At 40.5% G+C, this 18,205-nt stretch overlaps 3 protein-coding genes across 5 annotated transcripts; 2 read left to right on the top strand and 1 right to left on the bottom strand.

The window, feature by feature from the left end:
* Nucleotides 1-3,344: 3,344 nt before the first annotated feature.
* On the bottom strand, nucleotides 3,345-4,359 carry gemin6 (gem (nuclear organelle) associated protein 6). The gene has a single exon (XM_031850368.1). It carries the CDS (start codon nucleotides 4,262-4,264, stop codon nucleotides 3,752-3,754), a length of 513 nt encoding a protein of 170 aa, XP_031706228.1. The 5' UTR covers nucleotides 4,265-4,359; the 3' UTR covers nucleotides 3,345-3,751.
* Nucleotides 3,614-11,682, top strand: LOC116385105 (uncharacterized). The gene is made up of 10 exons (XM_031850306.1): nucleotides 3,614-4,154; nucleotides 4,853-4,886; nucleotides 5,123-5,186; nucleotides 5,581-5,711; nucleotides 5,908-6,022; nucleotides 6,188-6,242; nucleotides 7,945-8,033; nucleotides 8,539-8,598; nucleotides 8,689-8,790; nucleotides 8,914-11,682. Exons 1-10 carry the CDS (start codon nucleotides 3,614-3,616, stop codon nucleotides 9,097-9,099), a joined length of 1,377 nt encoding a protein of 458 aa, XP_031706166.1. The 3' UTR covers nucleotides 9,100-11,682.
* Nucleotides 11,683-11,918: 236 nt separating this feature from the next.
* On the top strand, nucleotides 11,919-17,865 carry anxa13 (annexin A13). 3 transcript variants are annotated; one of them, XM_031850366.1, is made up of 12 exons: nucleotides 11,920-12,068; nucleotides 13,264-13,339; nucleotides 13,433-13,527; nucleotides 13,654-13,824; nucleotides 13,961-13,994; nucleotides 14,843-14,922; nucleotides 15,128-15,196; nucleotides 15,278-15,379; nucleotides 15,640-15,715; nucleotides 15,896-16,008; nucleotides 16,238-16,380; nucleotides 16,804-17,865. In XM_031850366.1, exons 1-11 carry the CDS (start codon nucleotides 12,054-12,056, stop codon nucleotides 16,355-16,357), a joined length of 951 nt encoding a protein of 316 aa, XP_031706226.1. In that variant the 5' UTR covers nucleotides 11,920-12,053; the 3' UTR covers nucleotides 16,358-16,380; nucleotides 16,804-17,865. The 3 variants fall into 3 exon arrangements, with proteins under 3 accessions (XP_031706227.1, XP_031706226.1, XP_031706225.1); XM_031850367.1 differs by having other exon boundaries at nucleotides 11,919-12,068; nucleotides 13,657-13,824; nucleotides 16,238-17,865; XM_031850365.1 differs by having other exon boundaries at nucleotides 11,921-12,068; nucleotides 16,238-17,865.
* The last annotated feature ends 340 nt before the right edge of the window (nucleotides 17,866-18,205 follow it).

Below are 18,205 nucleotides of genomic sequence, written 5' to 3'. Positions count from 1 at the left end.
TGCCCTAGCTGATTTGTGTCTCTTTGTATTCATTTTGCATCTTTTTATAGTTGATCTGTGTCTCTATGGTTGTTTTTTCACCTTTTCATAGACATTATTAGTCTCGCTGTTTCTCTTTGCAGCTGTGTTGCATCTCTTTGTAGTTGCTTTTCGTCTCTTTTTATTCATTTTACATCTTTATGTCGTTGATCTGTGTCTCTTTGTGGGTTTTTTTGCCTCTTTTCACAGTCATTATTGGTCTCTTTGTGTCTCTTTGCAGCTCTTTTGTATCTCTGTGTAGTTGTTTTGGTCTCTTTGTATGATTTTGAGTGTCTCCCTGGTTGGTACATGTCTCTTTGGGGCCTCTTTGTAGCTGAAGTCCTGAAATGTTGGGCCCCTGAATCCTGTGCCCGGTACGCCCGTTCAATAATCCATCCATGACAGTATCAAATGTGAAAGGTGTCGCTCATAAACCTATAAAGAGAATTATCTCCTGAATCTGCAGCAGTAAAAACTCTCTGCTCACCACAGTATCAGCACCAAACAGCAGACACAGTTAGAGACCGGCTGGTGGACATAGTGGAGCATTCAGCAGCTAAAGAGACAAATATTTCCCTCAGTATTTTTAAAATGAAATGGTTTTCTCAGTAACATAAAATGAAAGTAAGCAACATTCAAAGTTAAGTTAAAAATATATTTCCTAATTAGGCTTTTTGTGGATTAACCACATGTGGGACCACGCTGCTACTTTGCTGCTCGAAGATGAATTGATCCAACATGTGCTGGAGATAAAAAATGTCCATTAGGCATAGTTTTAAATCGGTGATCGGTGCATGAATCAAAGCCTTTTGAGACAGGAGGAGGAGGAGGAGGAGGAGGAGGAAGAGAAGGAAGATGAGGAGGAGGACAGACAGGAGATGAGAGGAAGCTGATCAGTTTGGCACCAGTGAGCATCGCTCCGTCGCTGACTCATCGTATCTTTCAGATGAAGGGACGGTCAGGAGGGTGGTGGTGGTGGTGGGATGTTGAGGACATGGCATGTGTCATACTGGACTCATGACTCACAAATGAGGGTGGTGTGTGTGTGTGTGGGGGAGGGGGGGAGGGGGGTGCACCTAGTGGGAGACATGTGGAAACCCACACAACATAACTACAAGTATAGAAGATTTTTCTTTTTCTTGTATTGCACCAAACAACTCCGAGGACTTCAATGCCCAGAAATCATGGTTTGTTTTGCACCAAAGTTTTAATCAGGACTTTAGGTGAACTAGTCCTTTATTACATCCCAGAATTGTTTTAACTTCTCCCCTCCTGTGATGCGTGATGCACTGTAGCACCTCGTCTTGTAACGTTTGACCTCAGCCTCACTCTGCTGCATCGTTAGTGGAGCCCCTGGTGATGTGAGCATCCGTGACTCACAGACAGCCTCCGTCACGCCACCACCTACCACCTCCACCACTGGCAGATAATTCACACATTAACACAGGTACGTGTTTACACTCACAGTTCAGTTACTTACGCATGAGCAGGTTCTGTCGATGAGCAATTCTTTGCCCCCCCCCCCCGTTGCTAAAATGTCCGTGTTTGACTGCTGCACAGACGAACATCTGGAAACACAGCTCATGAAAACCTTGAAGCTGGCGTCACTCTGCTGCCTTATCATGTAGGTGGATCAGCTGATCTATGGAGGACTGATGTCATGTGAAAACCTCCATAAAAAAGACTTATTTCTTATATTCAATAATGAAAAGCCATAAAGGATCAGTGTCTTCTGAATGTGATATTCTCAACAGTAAAGGTTTTCATTTGGATTGGGGGCGAAATACTCAACAGAGAGAAAATGTGAAATAATTGATGTACCGGTGATTTTTTGACCTTTCTGTAAATTGTATTTCCCAGTATGAAAGTCCAAATGTCGTTTCAAACCCTTCTCCACGATACCAGGAGCACAGTTTCATATTGTGATAAATTGCATCCAAACATGTGGCAATCAGTCCACAGAATACCCACCGTGTGTATGTTTTTACTTCTTAATCTCCTCCCAGGTTGCTAAAAATCCCAATACTCCCATTAAAGAACACATGAGCTGCACTAGTCGGGTTCCCACTGAGGGGAAACAGCATCATGTCACAGAATATGGTGTAACACTGGTAAATACATAATGATGAATTTATTCACGGCAAATAAAAAAGAAAAGCAATCTGAAGATGTCACTTTGTGTAAAAACTGTAAGAACTACAGGGATGAAAAGTCTCAAAAATAGGAAGTTACCAGTTTTCTTTTTACCTTTACTACTACTTACTGGAGCTGCCCTTACAAAGTACTGTTGCATCCAGTATCCATTCAATTGAGACAAACTACTTCCTCAAAACATGGCACCTTGAACTTCTCTCGCAAAGGATTGTGGGTCAGAATAGCCAGAAAAGCATGCTACTGCAAGATGTAACCGGATACAGTTGGACATCCTGGTATTTTTTGGCATACTGCATGTGACATACTATGACTTTTGGACGCACTAAATATTATGGTATTATAGGTGTTGGACACACTGTAAATTGAGAATTATGAAAACAGTTGCAGCCCAATACAAATACTAATAATTGAACTACTGCGACCCATTTCTTTTTACCGAAACAGACCTTTTGTAATTCTGAAATAACACGAGTCTCCATTTCCTACAAACGTGATTGATTGCACAAATAGATGATAAACTCAAAAGGCTAATAGTGTAATTTATCAGCCTAGTGGACAGGATGAGGTCAGCTGTCCTCTCTGATATTGAATGACCATCTTCGGTTAATGTGCAGTATTTCTGGAGATGAACTCTGTGAATATTGGCAATCGATGTTATTAGTGTGACTGAAAGTGGGGAAGTCATTAGTCGCTGGGCTCCTCCTCTACAAACTCATTAGATATTTATGAGCCAAGTTATATCTGAACTGCTTATAAGAGTCACATGATACCAGAAGAATACCAGTTTTACAGTCTTTATCTGTGATTACACTTATTTGTCAAATACAGTAACGTAAACGTTCCCGATGTGTAAACGCTGGTGTTCCCTTGTTGGACTAAAACGTAGAGCCTTTCCCCCAAACATGGCTGGGTTTGAATTTCACTGGCAACCCTTTCATGGTACGAATATCATGGTATTACACTATTATTATTATTAGTTGCAATGACCCTTAAAACAATAAGAACAGAATTATAATAATAAACATATTCCTGCCGGTTTATAACACCAGCATGTTTAATTAACTACTAAATGAAAAATAAGTGATCAAGTGACTTTGATTGACATAAAACATTCATCACATTTTGACTTATTTTTCATTAATGTTAACATAAACACTCATTTAACCACCAACTTTTTTTTTCTACCAACTTTAATAAAGGCAGGATAACTTTACAAAAATGTACAAATGTAAAAAAGAAAATTTAAAAAAAGAACTGAAACTTTAAACTTAATTTAAATTCAAATAAACAAATTCATTTATAATTTGAACATTTCCAAATGTAAATCATTGTCCATAATATTCTTGAAATAACTTTTTTATTGGACAAAATGATCAAACTGATGACAAACAACGAAACTTAACCTGAACTCAAACTTTTCCAGAACAGCTGTCAGTCACAGATGCTGTCGCGCTCTGATTGGTCGAGAGACACAGAGCAGGAATCTGATTGGTGGATTTCACTTCCTGAAAAGGTTTCTAACAACATTTTAAGTTCTGAATCGTGTCCAGGTGGTCTGGGACAGTCTGGATCATCTGGATCAGGCTGGATCGGTTTCTGGGTGGTCTGGTTGGAGCTGGATCAGTTTCTGGATGCGGTCCAGGATGATCTGGTTGGAGCTGCAGCAGTCTTCGGGTCCGTACGGGGCCGTGATGGTCAGGACCCCCGCCACCTTCAGCTCGTCCCCCTCCTCCTCCACGGGGAACCGGTTCTTTTCCAGCCACCTCCGGACGCCCCCTCTCCTCCTCCTCAGCTCCGCCGGGTCCAGGGTGCGGGTCTCCGGTGGGAGGAAGGAGGTCTGGAGACGCTCCGTGGTCTCCTCGTCTGCCTCCTGCAGGACCTCCACCTCCTCCACGGCGTGACCCATCACCACCTGCACCGACGCCCTGCCCTCCTCCTCCCCGAAGTTCACCAGGACCAGACTGGCGGAGACCGGGTCCACGGTGAGCAGCCAGCCGCGGCGCTCCTCATCTTTTCCCGCCTTCACTTTCACTTGTTTGTTGACGTAACGCATCCACTGTAGCGGACCTAACAGAGGCCAGCCGCACTGCATCACGGTCCACCTGTCAGCTATGAAGTATGAGAATTACAACGATCACCGTTCTCTTTAATCATCCATGTACCGTGCTCTCGGAATACTGCACGACCTTTAAAACCATCCGGAGGAAACACGAATCCGGAATAAAGGTTCCGCTTCAGCTCAGCTGCCCCCTGAAATATATAACTGTGTTTAAAACATCACAAAACTTCACAAATAAATGAAACTATTGATAAAAGTACCAGCAGCAGAAGAGGAAAAATGATAAAAAATGGTATCATAATGTCAAAAGGTAAGATAAAGATACAAATAAAGCGGAAGTTAAAAACACAACATTAAAGTAAATGTAAATTTTTTTATATAATCCCACAAACAGAAAAACTATACATTAATTTAATGTAACTTTTGTTAAATAGATTCATTGGAAAACATTTTTTCCAGCGATTTACAAACAGGGGGAGGTGACGCGCGGCTCTGCCCCGCCCTCTAGCGGCGGGAGAACCTTACGTCATGACGTCCTGAGCTGTTGACGTAAATCGTCATCAATTCTGCTGATTTTTAAATCTTTACAAACTCAAATCTGCCTCATTTTTGTTTTTCCAGTCCAGCTTTTCCACTTGAAAACATCACATCAACGGTAAATATGTCACACTACCAGTTAAATACAACATGTCGTGTTTTTGGCTCATTTAGCCCTAAAATCTAAATCTGCTTGTAAATGTCATGTTTATTTTCGGGGGTTGTCACTCATGTGCTGCGTGAAAACACAAAAATAAGCCCAAAGATGGGCTCAAAATGCATGCAAGTGTTCGTAAAGTTTGCATTAATTAACCAATTAAATGTACTGTGTTGACCTGTAACTATCTATCTCAGGAAAACCATGGACTGTAATAGGAAGTCATCACATTGTCCTCAGTGCCCAGCTGCATCAGCAATGGTTTGTATACTATTGCATCTGCATTCATATACAATAGGATATACTGGGAAGAACAAAATAAATCAAATATACACTCTGAAATATTTGCCTTTTTCCCCACAAATGTTTACTACATTGTTGCCTGACTTTGATTCCAGTTTAAAGTATGTGATGTGATGAGAATCTATGTCAGGGACCTGTTAATAAACAAACATTAATGATATTTATTAGATAAAATGAATCAACATTAAAAGGCCCATAGCTCATCTTTCTTTTAAATTCATATTAACTAAATTAACTTGTTACGGATTGACACTAGCCCGCAAATTCTGCATTTAATAGCTGCAGCTGCAAAAATCCCATTGTAAATCAATTACATTTATTGTGAATTATATAATCCATGTGATCTCCACAGGGCAGGAGGACGGTGACCAGTGAGGAGTCCATCGACGACAAGGTTGAGCTGACGATGGGGGTAAAAACATCCAAACCCAAAGTGTCACGAAAGCTTTCTTCTGGTTTCTGTGAGGACCGTGAAGCCAGCGTGTGAGTGTGTCGCACAGTGACAAAAGTTATCCAGCACTAAAGATGCACTTGAATATAGATTATTTCAGGGCTCATCACAGTGATGATGAACATGAGGGTGATTACCCTGCACTGTTTTTTTTGCAAACGCAGAGGCGTCACAGGAGCACAAAGGCACGTCCACTCATCTAATAATCCAATTTGTTTTGACTTTTAGCAGCAGAAGTGGAGTTTCTGATTCACCACCACCACCGCCGCCGCTCTGTCTTTCACCAGCGACTGCTGCAGCACAAACACAGACGCCAAGCACAAAGCCCAAGGCCGGCGCGCTGGTGAGTCACAGCCACACCGACGTGTGTGAATGAAGGCTAAGTGAACGTTCATTCAGAAAGAAAGAAAAAAAGCAAGCTTTCATTTGACGTCATCGGTCTTAATCACCCAATTACAGCAATTTCCAGAAGGTAGCTGTGCTTTATCTTTCCTGTTTCTGCCTCCAGGTAGCATACAGGCAGCTGACTGATGGGAGCGAGGCGGCCTCTCTCAGGGACCCATGTGAGATCATTCGCACACTGTTACTCATTCACTCACAATCATCTGTGCTGGAAATGTATGATTCACCCTCTGCGTGTGTGTGCGCGCGATGGTGCATTCACGATGTTTCACAACACTCAAATGAAAAGATTCCTCGAGGACGAACAAGATGAAAATGAAACTTTATTGCATGTGAGAGGCCTCGGAAGGCGGTAAAACCGGTGGGATGTGGGCGAGCAAATGTGGACACGACATGAAGAAGAAGTTGTTTTTACCAGTTTGGTTTAAAAAGAACTCGACGGGTCCGGACCTGAACCAGTGGTGGTTCTGGGTACCTGAGGTGAAAACATGAAACCAGAACAGTGGACGATGTTACGGCAGCAAATTAAAGCCCATTGTTTGTAATTAAATGTAATGTCAAATCGTCCACATATTAATGGCCAAATAGTGTACCGTGTAAAAGGTAGTTTCCTCTACAGCCGTGGCTTCACATGACATATAAAATGAGAGAGAACAAGGTTCATTTAGTAGCGTCTTCTGGTGCTTTTGGTCATATCACATGATCTTCATCAGCAGATGGAGTTTGCCCGATTGTTGTGAAATTGTAGACGTCCAAATTTAAATTCTAGATTTCTAAATTTCTATTTTTCTAAGGAAGATCTTGAGATAATTTTCCCAACTATTGTCAAGAATGAACTTTCAAACTCAACGTGTGAATTCATTTGAGCCGACATTACATGTAACGGATGCAATTGCTTCAATTAAGGACTAGAAATATGCAGAATGATGAAGAATACAATCCCAGTGTGGATAAAACGGTGAGAACGTAATGACTACACCGTCAGTATTCTGCAGGATGTATGACAAAGAATTATTCTTTTCTGTTTTATTTTGCAATACAGAGAACAGAGATGGGATTAAATCCACAGTACAGAAGCAGCTCATGAGGCTGAGGCTCCTTGTTGTTGTAATGACTTTCCTTTATGACAGTACAACCCTGCCACACACACACACACACACACCCACTCATGCAGTCGCAGCCGGAGAGTGAACATGAGTCAGCCTGATAGTACAACTTATTATGAGTGGGCTTCACTACAGTGGGAGCTCAATGGATGACTCACAGAGAGGCTTTGTGGAGGAGACCGTCTGGGTTGCCGAATAGATTTATTGATTTGTGTTACGTGAGTCTCCGCTTGCTACGGGCCGAGCCATTAAGGGCTGGAATTTGAAACATATTACACCAAAAAGGAATTTAGGTTAAAATCAAAGGGCTTGAATTTCACAATATACCAAATAAAGAGAAAGAATCATGAAATAAAATGAAATATTGGCAATTCATGGTTCACATATGACACTGTATTTACACTGGATACTATTATGACTGTAGCTAACACTTATTTTCATTATTAGATGCATCTTTAGGTCTATAACGTGTCGGAGAGCCCAAAGTGACGACTTCAAATTGCTTGTTTTGTCCAACCAACAGTCAAAAAAAAAACAAAATATTAAATTCACAAGGAAAATAGGCATCAAATTCTCACATTTGATGAAAATATGAACTTTGTTCACCTGGTGATTGTCAAAATTGTTATCATTTCATCTTATGTCTCAGCTTTGACATTCTCAAACATACAAGGGTATATACTATGTCAATATATATATCTATATATAACACCTAATATTTTATTTTAATTTAACTGTCCTGTTTCTCTCTCCTCAGCTCCTCTGCCGTTACTGACACTCAAAGGGAGTGTGAGTTTGTCGAGCTCTGACCCCAGGAGGAGCTTTTCACTCCACACGTCCATCACCGTATGTTTTACAGCAGATGCACCAAACTGCTGCCGTGTTTCTTTTTTTTTAGTGGCTTAAAGGGTTAAAAGGTTGTCGTTAACAAATCCCACAAAAAGCCAAAACCACAACGTGTTCGTCCGTCTCTCAATACTTTCCCCAACCAGTCGCTCAACCCCAAACACATCGGTTCCTACTGAAGACGGATAAAACCGATAAATAGTTTCCAATTTTTCCCAAACAGTTGGGCACTGTAGTTTTTTTGAAAATATTCCTCAAACAGGAGTACATTGTGCAGAGGATTAGTGCAACAATGTGGCTAATTGATGTGTTTTTAATCATTTTTGGAGGTACTATATATGAGAATATACAGGCATAGTAGGATCAATTCATTGTTGGTTTTGTCTTTTCATTGGATTTGTTGATGATATTAAAAAGGTGTATTTAAACTGTAGTTAGTAAATATGACCACTAGGTGGAGGTGGTGATCCATATTCAGGTTGTGCTGAGAGTCTGTTTCTTCCAGGGAGAAGCTCCACAGCATGAAGGCCAAAGGTTGAAGAGGAAGCGTACCATCACCAGAGAGGTCATACTTTATCTTCTGCCCTCTGCATAATAACTATATAAATATATTTGATGCAAGACGTTGTAACAGAAAGTTTATGTTTTTCTTTAGGGAAACAAAAGTCAGTATAACAGAGACCTTGATCAGCAGGTAGAGGAGAGGAAAGAACAGATGGAAAGGGAGAGAAGTAGAAATGCTGTTGATGAGCAAAAGGTGAGTTGCATAATAAGAAGAATGTAATAAAGTATGAATTAGGACCCTGTACTTTAATGATAGAGTGATTGTAGATTACTTATATGTTTATTAAAGGTGTCATAAATCTCCTATCATCTACAGCACAATGACACCGAGCAGCACACTATCTGGGGGATGCCGGGAAGCGGCGCCCCAAACTACTACCTGGGCACAGCGAAGCGGACCAGGAGCCTCCACGCCGCCGGGATCCTACCACAGGAGCAGGTGAACAAAGCACCGTCTTATCAGCCGAGCATTGTTCCATGCAACAATAGCCCAGTGTACTGAGAAGGTCTCCTGATCGGCTTTGACAGAAACGAAACGGAGAGAGAGTCTGCAGCCAAAGCTTTTCCGTACAAATGAGGATTGTGTGTCATGCAGAGTACTGCAGTATTGACAGCAAGAAAGTTAGGAGTAAAAAAAACAACCTTGAGCCTCCTGCAGAGCTTTGCCAGCCCAAAAATGTTTTTACAAGTAAAACTCCATTCTGACCTCCTTTCCACACGTTGCAGTCGTTTTGCAGCGGCTGAAACTCAAACCTGTCTGTGGCTCTTCACAGTAGGAGCTGGTCAGACTCCAAACAAGTTGTGTTTGAGGTCTAAACTTGAGTCGGGGGTCCTGGGCCTGCTTCACATTACAGCCTGTCTCTGTCACGGCTGCCGCTTCTGAATGCTGTCTTTGTTTCCAGATCCATGATAAAGGCTTCAGCGGGACCCCCTTCCACCGCCAGTGAAACGAAGACCATAACATCCCCAAACTGAGCCCGCTGAGAGCAGCCAGGCAAATAGTACTCTCTGACTTTTGTCTTTAGTTTTGCAGACCGTCGAGGGTATTTGGTCTGTTACAAGCAGCAAATTCTGATGGTGGCAAAAGAGACACAGCCTGTCAATAAACTTAGAGTATGAACAACTGGAGAACACTAAACATGCGAGTCTTCTCTTTACAACTGCATGTGTTGCTGCATGAACAGGTGTCTGCAACAGCAACATTTCCCACTTTGCATATCAAGAATGGACTCGTGTGTTTATGTAATTTAGGGCACGTCATGGTTTCATAAAGGGCCACGCAGTGATTAAGTTAAGTATTGTACTTTTATAAAGCCAAACTCGAAGCAGCAGAAGAGGCTGAAATATCCTGACTTTTTAGTCTCTGGTATCGATACTACAGCTCCCATAATGCACCTCAGCAGTCAAGTTCAAGCAAGTCTTAAAGGAATCATCTGACATTTTGGGAAATATACTATTTGCTTTCTTCTCGAGAGTTAAGGCCTTTGCAAACCAAGTCCGAATTTCTTCGCCTGAAACTCTTAAACTTTCATCCGTCATTAAAGTTTTCGAGTAGTTTGACCAATCAGAGCCACTGTAAAGGCAAATGTTACCATCCAAAAATGGTATATGATAAGGTGATGCACTTCGCTCATTTGTTCGCAAAACAAAGGATGAGCGAAAGATTAGACAGTAGTGTAGATTGTGCTCTAGGCAGCTAAACGATAGCTTCTTGCTAACGTTGTTCATTCCTTGGCGTTCATTTGGGACTATAGCGCTCTCCGCTCAAACCACGTAAAGATTAAAAGGCACATTCAAAAAATAAGGAATTGCCTTTTTAGATGAGATGAATAATACCCATTTCACATTTGCAGATGTAGCTGGAGCCAGCACCAGGTTAGCTTAGCTTAGCATAAAGACTGGAAACAGCCCACCTAAACCAAGATACCAGCTGCATATCTAATCCTAACCCTAATCTACAGCCATGAGAGTGCTTTGCTAGAAAGTTTGCGATCACATCGTCCTACACCGATATAGAAATGTTGCCTTCCTGCTGATTTGAATCCTTCTGAAATATGTTGTTACTGTGAGTCACGTCTTGGCATTAGATACCACTCGAAACATCTACTAACTTACATACTTTGTCCAAAAAAGTTTCCCCGATTGATCTCCAGGTAATTTCCAGATAATGACAGAGTGAAGGGAGATGACTCATCCTCGTCTAATTGCACGTCTTTGTTAGCGTGACGTTAGCGAGCTCCTAATTTGAACAGTTTACCCAGACACACAGTGTGCATGTATTTAGTTCTCATAGGCTAAAGGGGCCTCGGCGTGGAGGGCAGCAGCTCTCCTCCTCAGTGGGTGGGTAATTATGATGTAGGGACAGTTATAAGGGACAGTGAAATACCAATGCTTAGAGCGTAGGCTGGTAATTATACTGTAGAACACAAGGTTTGTACATGTGCAAATGTTGTACACTAAAAGCAGAGAAACTGTTCAACAAGTTAGAACTTCCTCTGTGTGAATTAAGGTTGTTTAATTTGATGAAAGAAGAGTTTGTTTGTTTCCTCGTCTGTGTTGTGGAGGATCTGGAGTGTGTGACTTAATTCACTGAATTACAAACATGGAAACTTGGCTTGAACAGCAGGAGAAATGAGAGCAGGAGCAGTTACCCGAAGGTCTACGCTTTGCTTACACATCTGTGCATCATATCCAGTGGTATAAAATATATTTATTCTGAAATGGAACATTCTGCATGATGAGTACTTTCATTGTCGGTACTTTTAAGTATATTTTGATGCTTAAACCTTCTGCAGTTGGGCTCATCAATAAAGCCCGGGACCCCCCACTGACTGGGACACATTTTATCACAGTTACACACCCTGGCACAACTCCTCTCCATTAATATAAACATGACACTTTAATAACATACTTGTGTTAACATACACATATGTGTAACGTACTTGGCAATAAACCGCTTCTGATTCTGATTAAGTAAGCTTTTGAATGCAGGACTTTTATAATAACTATTTATAGAGCACCTTTTATAAACACTTTACAAAGTGCTTTGACGGACAAAGCAGCAAAAGCAAGACAATACGTATAAAAACGGTACAATAGACGAAACAATAAAACCAATTAATATGATGAAAATAAGCTAAGAAATAAAATAAAATAATTTAGTAAAATAAAATATAGCAGTTTAACAGAGTATTTCTACACTGAGGTACTATTACATGTATTACTGGTACTTTATTCCCCCCACCACTGCCTCTGCCATGGTGTACAGTAGGTCTGCACAGGTGCATCATGGGATACCACACTTGGTCCTGGATGTAAACAGTTAACTAGCGGTCCGTGGTGACGTCAGACGCTGCTTTCTTTCTGCTCCGGGCCGAAGAGACAAGTGTCCCAAACTACTCCACGACTCTTTACCGACCGATCACCAGCTGCTGCCGCGGAAAAAACAACCTGAAAATGGGCAACTGTCAAGTAGGTACCGCCGTCTGCAACGGTGCGCTCCAAACGCACTGATTTTATGGAGATATATGTATTTATATATGGAAAATATTTTAACAATCAGCTGTTTTTGGGCTTCTGCTGCAAGTGTGAGCGATAGGTTCGAGTTGACGTTATATTTCGGGGGTTCATTTCCGATATAAATGTATTTAATACTTATTGTAGCCTTGCGTTACGTCATGGATCGGCCTCTGTTCTCCGTCAATCCCTGCGCACGTCGTATAAATATATATATATATGTATTTATTTCAGCTGGCATTGAGAGTAGATGGTGTCAGATTCATAATATTTTGGTGTTTCTTTGAATGTAAGAGTATGACACCGTGTGACAGACAACCGTGTCTGGGTTTACGCAGAGGAAATAGCCACTCCCCTGCGGAATGCATCGCAGCTCCGTTAGGTGTGTGTGTGTGTGTGTGTGTGTGTGTGTGTGTGTGTTGATGAATGAATGAAAGGGTCCATAAGTGCAAAGTGGGGGGAGGGTGTCGTTTTGGGTGCCTCTGTGCTCATTTGTTTTATTAATAATAATAATTGGGAACTTTAATTACACCAATCAGTAAAAATAAGCTTTATTTTAATCCATAATTGTATAAAGTTAGTAATTTAAAAGTGCTTTTACACTTCAAATAACATCCAACTCAAAATGCAGGTATTCCAACATGAAATAAAATTATTACATAATAATAATAAATAATATTAATAATAAAAAATATAATAATAATAAAATTATATAACTTAATAGTTAATACAATAATAATAATAATAACAAATATTAATAAAAAATATATTTCCTAATATGTAATAATATTATTTAAAAAATACAAAATATAAGAAATAATAATAAACAATGTAAAAGTTAATTTACTATATATTCTTCTTGTTATGGGACAGACAAGTGGCATTAAACTATTCTACTCGGGATGATGTAGTCTTTCCCAGACCCCTGTTGGCCCCTGGACCGCACTTTTCACGGGGGCCCCCAAGTTTGTTTAAAGACTTCTGCCCCTGAATTCCTCCACCCAAGCATTGTGTCATCGTCCTCCCCTCCCCCATCAGCCAGCTGCTGCATAGCTATCATGAACCCCTCTGAACTATTTTAATTAAACAAACGATCATACAACCAGATTATTAGCTTCATCTACATAACAATCCTCTGTTATTCTCTCAGCCCACAATCGTGCACTACGAGGATTTTGACGTCGTAGCTGACATCAAGGCCATCCGCAAAGCCTGCAAAGGGTTCGGTGAGTTAACTTGAATTCTAGTAATAATAAACTTTTGTGAGTATTGTTGCATTGTTTTATCATGCATCTGTTTTTGTGTTGTCTTCTCTACAGGAACTGATGAGCAGGCCATCATTGACATCCTGGCAAACCGAAGCGCAGCTCAGCGTCAGGACATTAAAAATGCCTATTTTGAAAAGTATGATGATGTGAGTGTCACTCAGCAATACACTGAATACTGTATATTTTTCACCACAACAACCATTTGAACTATTATTCTGTTTCCTGCCCTTTTTAATCACCCATCCCAATGTAATTCGGTCTCTCTGTGACAGGAGTTGGTGGATGTGTTGAAGAAGGAGCTGTCAGGGAACTTTGAGAACGGCATCCTCGCCATGCTGGACCCGCCCCTGATCTTCGCTGTGAAGGAGCTGAGGAAGGCCATGAAGGGAGCGGGCACCGATGAAGACGTCCTGGTGGAGATCCTCTGCACCGCCACCAACGATGTCAGTTTAAAAGCATCCAATAATTTAAGAGTTTATACATCACCAGTCTGTGTGCCATTGAGTTCAGATACTTTTGTTTTTGATGTAAGAAATACTTTCAATTTATGTATTCATTGTATATAATCGTTTCCCACAGGACATCCACATGTTCAAGGAATGCTACTTTCAAGGTAAGCCATTCGCAAAATTAACTTAATTGTGTCCATCAGATGCTGTGCAGTAGTTAAACCTCTCACCCACTATGTTACTAAATGTCACTATTTCCCTTCCTTGTATTATGAACCCTGGAGGAAATGGCTAATTGTGACTCACTTGGATTCATAAAATACTTTACTATTGTGTCCCTTTAGCTGCGTAATGTACAGTCACACTTTGTTTAGTCAAGACCCATCCTGCTGCAACTTCCTGTTCACAATACCAGATAGCTGATTATATTTGTTTATTTTAAGAGTGATTTTGAACACAGCTTTAGTCTCTTCTTTTGTGAATCCAGTTTTCTTGTAACTGTACCAATCCATGTTTACAGTACCTTTGGTTTAGCTAACTCTTCTTTTATGGAATCTTGTCCTTTTCAGATTTTTTGCTTTTAAAGATTTCAAAAGCAAAAGCAATTTGTTTCACCCACACACATAATGAGGGCAGGCGAACAATTACATTTGGCAGAAAAACATTCTCATTCATGTGTAAATACTAGGTCAAGGATTCTTTCTAGACTCAAAATATTTTGTGATAAATGCAGGAATCTATTATTGAAAAGGCTAAGATACTAACTGGTGGTGTCATTAAGGTTTTTTAAGAAGGAAATCGGGTCAAAATAGGTTAATTTCTAACTTACGGCTGGTTAAGGGAAAGTGGGTTTACCCAAAACTTCATTATAAATGAAAAACAGACTGGACATGACCAACTTGTATCTGGTACAAGAGTACTGTAGGGGTGGACTTCCCCTTTAAATACTGAGACGTACAATAAACAGTGTGACGAGTCATTTCATTTGACCTCTTTTCTGTTTACATTTCAGTGCATGAGCGTGATCTTGAAGCAGATATCGAGGGAGACACAAGCGGGGATGTAAGAAACCTGCTCATGGCTCTATTGGAGGTAAGTGGCCTTTAGTTTCTACTCCACTCGCGTAACTGAAATCCTCCCGTCTGCTCTGGGCTGGGACTGAAATCGAGCTCACTCTCCCTTTGCCCAATCATTCCCTATGAACACACGCACACACACACTTACTGGCCACAGTCCAAACACCCTCTCAGTCGGACTCAGCACACAGCAAAAAGTCATCTATCTCTTCGTCCTCCAGGGCAACAGAGATGAGAGTTACGAGGTGGACGAGGAGCTGGCGGAGCAAGATGCTACCTGCCTCTTTGAGGTACTGTTTCAGTATTAAATTCATCATATCCTCAGATTCATTAATGCTGAACCATATTAATAGGTGCTGTTTCTGATGCAGGCTGGTGAGGGTAGTTTTGGAACAGACGAGTCCACTTTCAACTACGTCCTGGCCTCCAGAAACTACCTGCAGCTCCAGGCCACCTTCAAGATATACGAGCAGGTAGGTTTTGGGTGTCACGCCGTCCACAGATAGCTGCAGAGATATTACATGACCTGACGAGCGTGGGAATCGATCAGGGTCGGTGTCTTTATATCACGCTTGAGAAGTGTGTCGTGCAGACAGACTCTCATGGGGCTTTAAAATATCCTGAACGTCTTCAATCATAGGATTAGGAGGGAAGTGTTGACGTGGGGAAATTAAACGTTATACTTAAAGGCATTGCCGGTGCTTTGATTCAACCAGTCATTTTCTCTCCGTAGCTCTCTGGAACTGAAATCCTGGACGCCATCGAGAATGAGACTTCTGGGACACTGAAGAAATGCTACGTAGCTCTTGGTTAGTATGAAATACAAAGTGTGTGATCTGAATTTATTTGGACCACCTTCCCAAATAAATGAGGAAAAAACACAACATCAACTGGGCTGTGAATATATGTTATGCCACTTTAACATATATTTACGCAGTACCAGTAAACAGCAGTGGTATTAAATGGACGCCTTTCTTTCCTCCCCTCAGTGAGAGTTGCTAAGAACCCTCAGCTCTACTTTGCCAGACGGCTGAACGACGCCATGAAAGGAGCGGGCACCGAAGAGGACACCCTGATTCGCATCATTGTGTGTCGCTCTGAGGTAACTGCAGACATGACATCACAGCCTGGACCTCATTCTTAACTACCACATTAAGTTATTTTATCAATATTTGATTTATTGACTACTGGGTTACTGGGAGAAATCAGGTTCTACCGACAAATCCTTCTCATTGTACCTTTAATATGTTTACATTTTTAAGTATAAGTCAAATATTTAGCTGTGGAAACCGACTGTAAACGCAGTGATTATTTCTTCTTCTTGTGAACAGTACGATTTGGAGACCATCAAAGACTTGTACCTGGAGAAATACGACGTGTCTCTGAAGGAGGCCCTGAAGGACGAGTGCAGCGGCGACTTTAAACGCCTCCTACTGGCTATCTGCCACTGAAGGTCTGAGAGTGAAACAGGACGGTATGGAGGACAGAATCTGACTAAAACAGAAATAAATTGATAAATGACTCGAAAAATACATGAATATGTCATTAAATGTACAAAAATGTATCAAAAATAGATGTAGGCATTAATAAATTGATAAAACGTGACAAATAGATTTTTCTTATTTATTTATTTACTCTATATGATGCATATATATATATATATAATGAATAAATACATTTATAAATAATATTTTTTAAATAAATAAAAAATAGAAGAGTAGATATAAAGGGGAATTAATACAAAGGTTATTAAATAAAGAAGCAAATTAAAACAGAAATATTGATTTATCACATTTTATCAATCAATTAATGCCTATCTTTATTTTTGATATTATACATTTAAAGACATTCTAAGTTATTTACCGAGTCGTGTATATTTATTTTTGGATTTTGGCAGGTTTTGGACGTGGACAACAGAGGCAGAGACAGCAGAGTCTACTGAGGGCGCTGCTGTTTTCTGTCTAACAAACTAATTACTACTCTCTCCATGTGACATAATGTAGGGAGCAGGAGGGTGGAAGTAATGGAACGATTAACCTGGCTCGTGTTTTGTCTGAGTTACTGTTAGTGTGGGTGGCTCTCTTTTTAAACTTTTTCCACAGACGATAATTACGAATTTCCGCATTTAACCGAAATCAAACCTCTTTCTGTGTCTGTCAATTACTGCCCATTTCTGAGTCAATTTTGAGCTCCAGATCTAAACACATTTACCAGCATTTACACAGTTTTAGTCACCGTTAACAAGCACCAAGACTTCTACATTTCCAGGAGCCATCTGTAGTCACACTGACGCCATTACACCGAGTGTTTGTACACTCTGGTGAAGCTATTGCTCCAGTATGTTTCTCTGCTGCTTCATGTATTAAAGTAATGAGTGTTACACTATCACCATCATATAAGTATTAATCTGTTTGTTTTTTTCTATATCTTTCACCCTCCATGCCCCAAACTCAGTGACTGTTATGTTTCACTGCTGTTACAACTAATGCAATCAGTCCATGTGGCTTGAAGTTTGTGCTTCTAAATGAAGAAATGTGAACGTTTGAAATGAAGGAGTCCTAGTTGGCGTCGAGAAGGACATGTTATGCGAGTGGATGTTATGAATTGTCTGGGAGAACGAGAAAAACTTGACAAATCCAAAATACAACTCACCTCGTTATACATATATTTTGTTTTGTACTTTACGACTAACACAGTAGAGTGTTTTAATATATATTATTTAGTGTACTGTTTAGGCCAGAGGGTATATGAGAAGAAACCTGTAAGAAACATTTAGCATCTAGACAGTGTGATGTCAGTTGTGTGTTTCTATAAGGCAGCTGAGATTTGTTTAAAGTACCAATATTGTGTACTGATGTACATGAGATAGTTGCAACATGGGCATCAGTTGGACTAGTGTTTGTCTCTCTATAGCCAAAGAATTTTAGTCTAACTGCAAATAAAGTTCCCTATAACATCATTATGTCTGGTTTTATTTGATCTTTGACTGTCTGTGATACTCTGAGGAAGTAATGCACATAAAAAACAACTTATCATCAGTATACATAGAGTTGTAATTGACAAAAAGGACATTTAAACAACCACCGATGACTGTAGAAGGGAAAGATCTCGCCGACAGGCTAGAAGGGGGCGTGTCCTTCCATGGACCGTGTCAGCGCTGCTTTGCTGCCTTCCTGTACAGTCGGAAAAATACATGTTTAAAATAAAAGTGGGAAAGAATAAGGGGAAACCTGATATTTTACAGTATAATTTAACTCGTATCATACTAACATTACACATATATTCATCTGTGTATGTAG

The sequence above is a fragment of the Anarrhichthys ocellatus genome, unplaced genomic scaffold (genome assembly GCF_004355925.1).
Source record: "Anarrhichthys ocellatus isolate YVR2014 unplaced genomic scaffold, GSC_Weel_1.0 scaffold10, whole genome shotgun sequence".
In the NCBI taxonomy this organism is placed as follows: domain Eukaryota; kingdom Metazoa; phylum Chordata; class Actinopteri; order Perciformes; family Anarhichadidae; genus Anarrhichthys; species Anarrhichthys ocellatus.
This window is presented reverse-complemented; position numbering and strand designations above follow the sequence as displayed.

What these genes read in the sequence shown, in the direction of transcription:
- LOC116385105 (XM_031850306.1), top strand. Translation starts at nt 3,614, where the DNA reads ATGCTGTCGCGCTCTGATTGGTCGAGAGACACAGAGCAGGAATCTGAT. An exon ending in AGCCCAAGGCCGGCGCGCTG is followed by an intron (nt 6,023 to 6,187) that starts GTGAGTCACAGC and finishes TTCTGCCTCCAG; the next exon opens with GTAGCATACAGGCAGCTGAC. An exon ending in GGCCTCTCTCAGGGACCCAT is followed by an intron (nt 6,243 to 7,944) that starts GTGAGATCATTC and finishes CTCTCTCCTCAG; the next exon opens with CTCCTCTGCCGTTACTGACA.
- gemin6 (XM_031850368.1), bottom strand. Translation starts at nt 4,264, where the DNA reads ATGCAGTGCGGCTGGCCTCTGTTAGGTCCGCTACAGTGGATGCGTTAC.
- anxa13 (XM_031850366.1), top strand. An exon ending in CAAGGAATGCTACTTTCAAG is followed by an intron (nt 13,995 to 14,842) that starts GTAAGCCATTCG and finishes TTTACATTTCAG; the next exon opens with TGCATGAGCGTGATCTTGAA. An exon ending in TCATTGTGTGTCGCTCTGAG is followed by an intron (nt 16,009 to 16,237) that starts GTAACTGCAGAC and finishes TCTTGTGAACAG; the next exon opens with TACGATTTGGAGACCATCAA.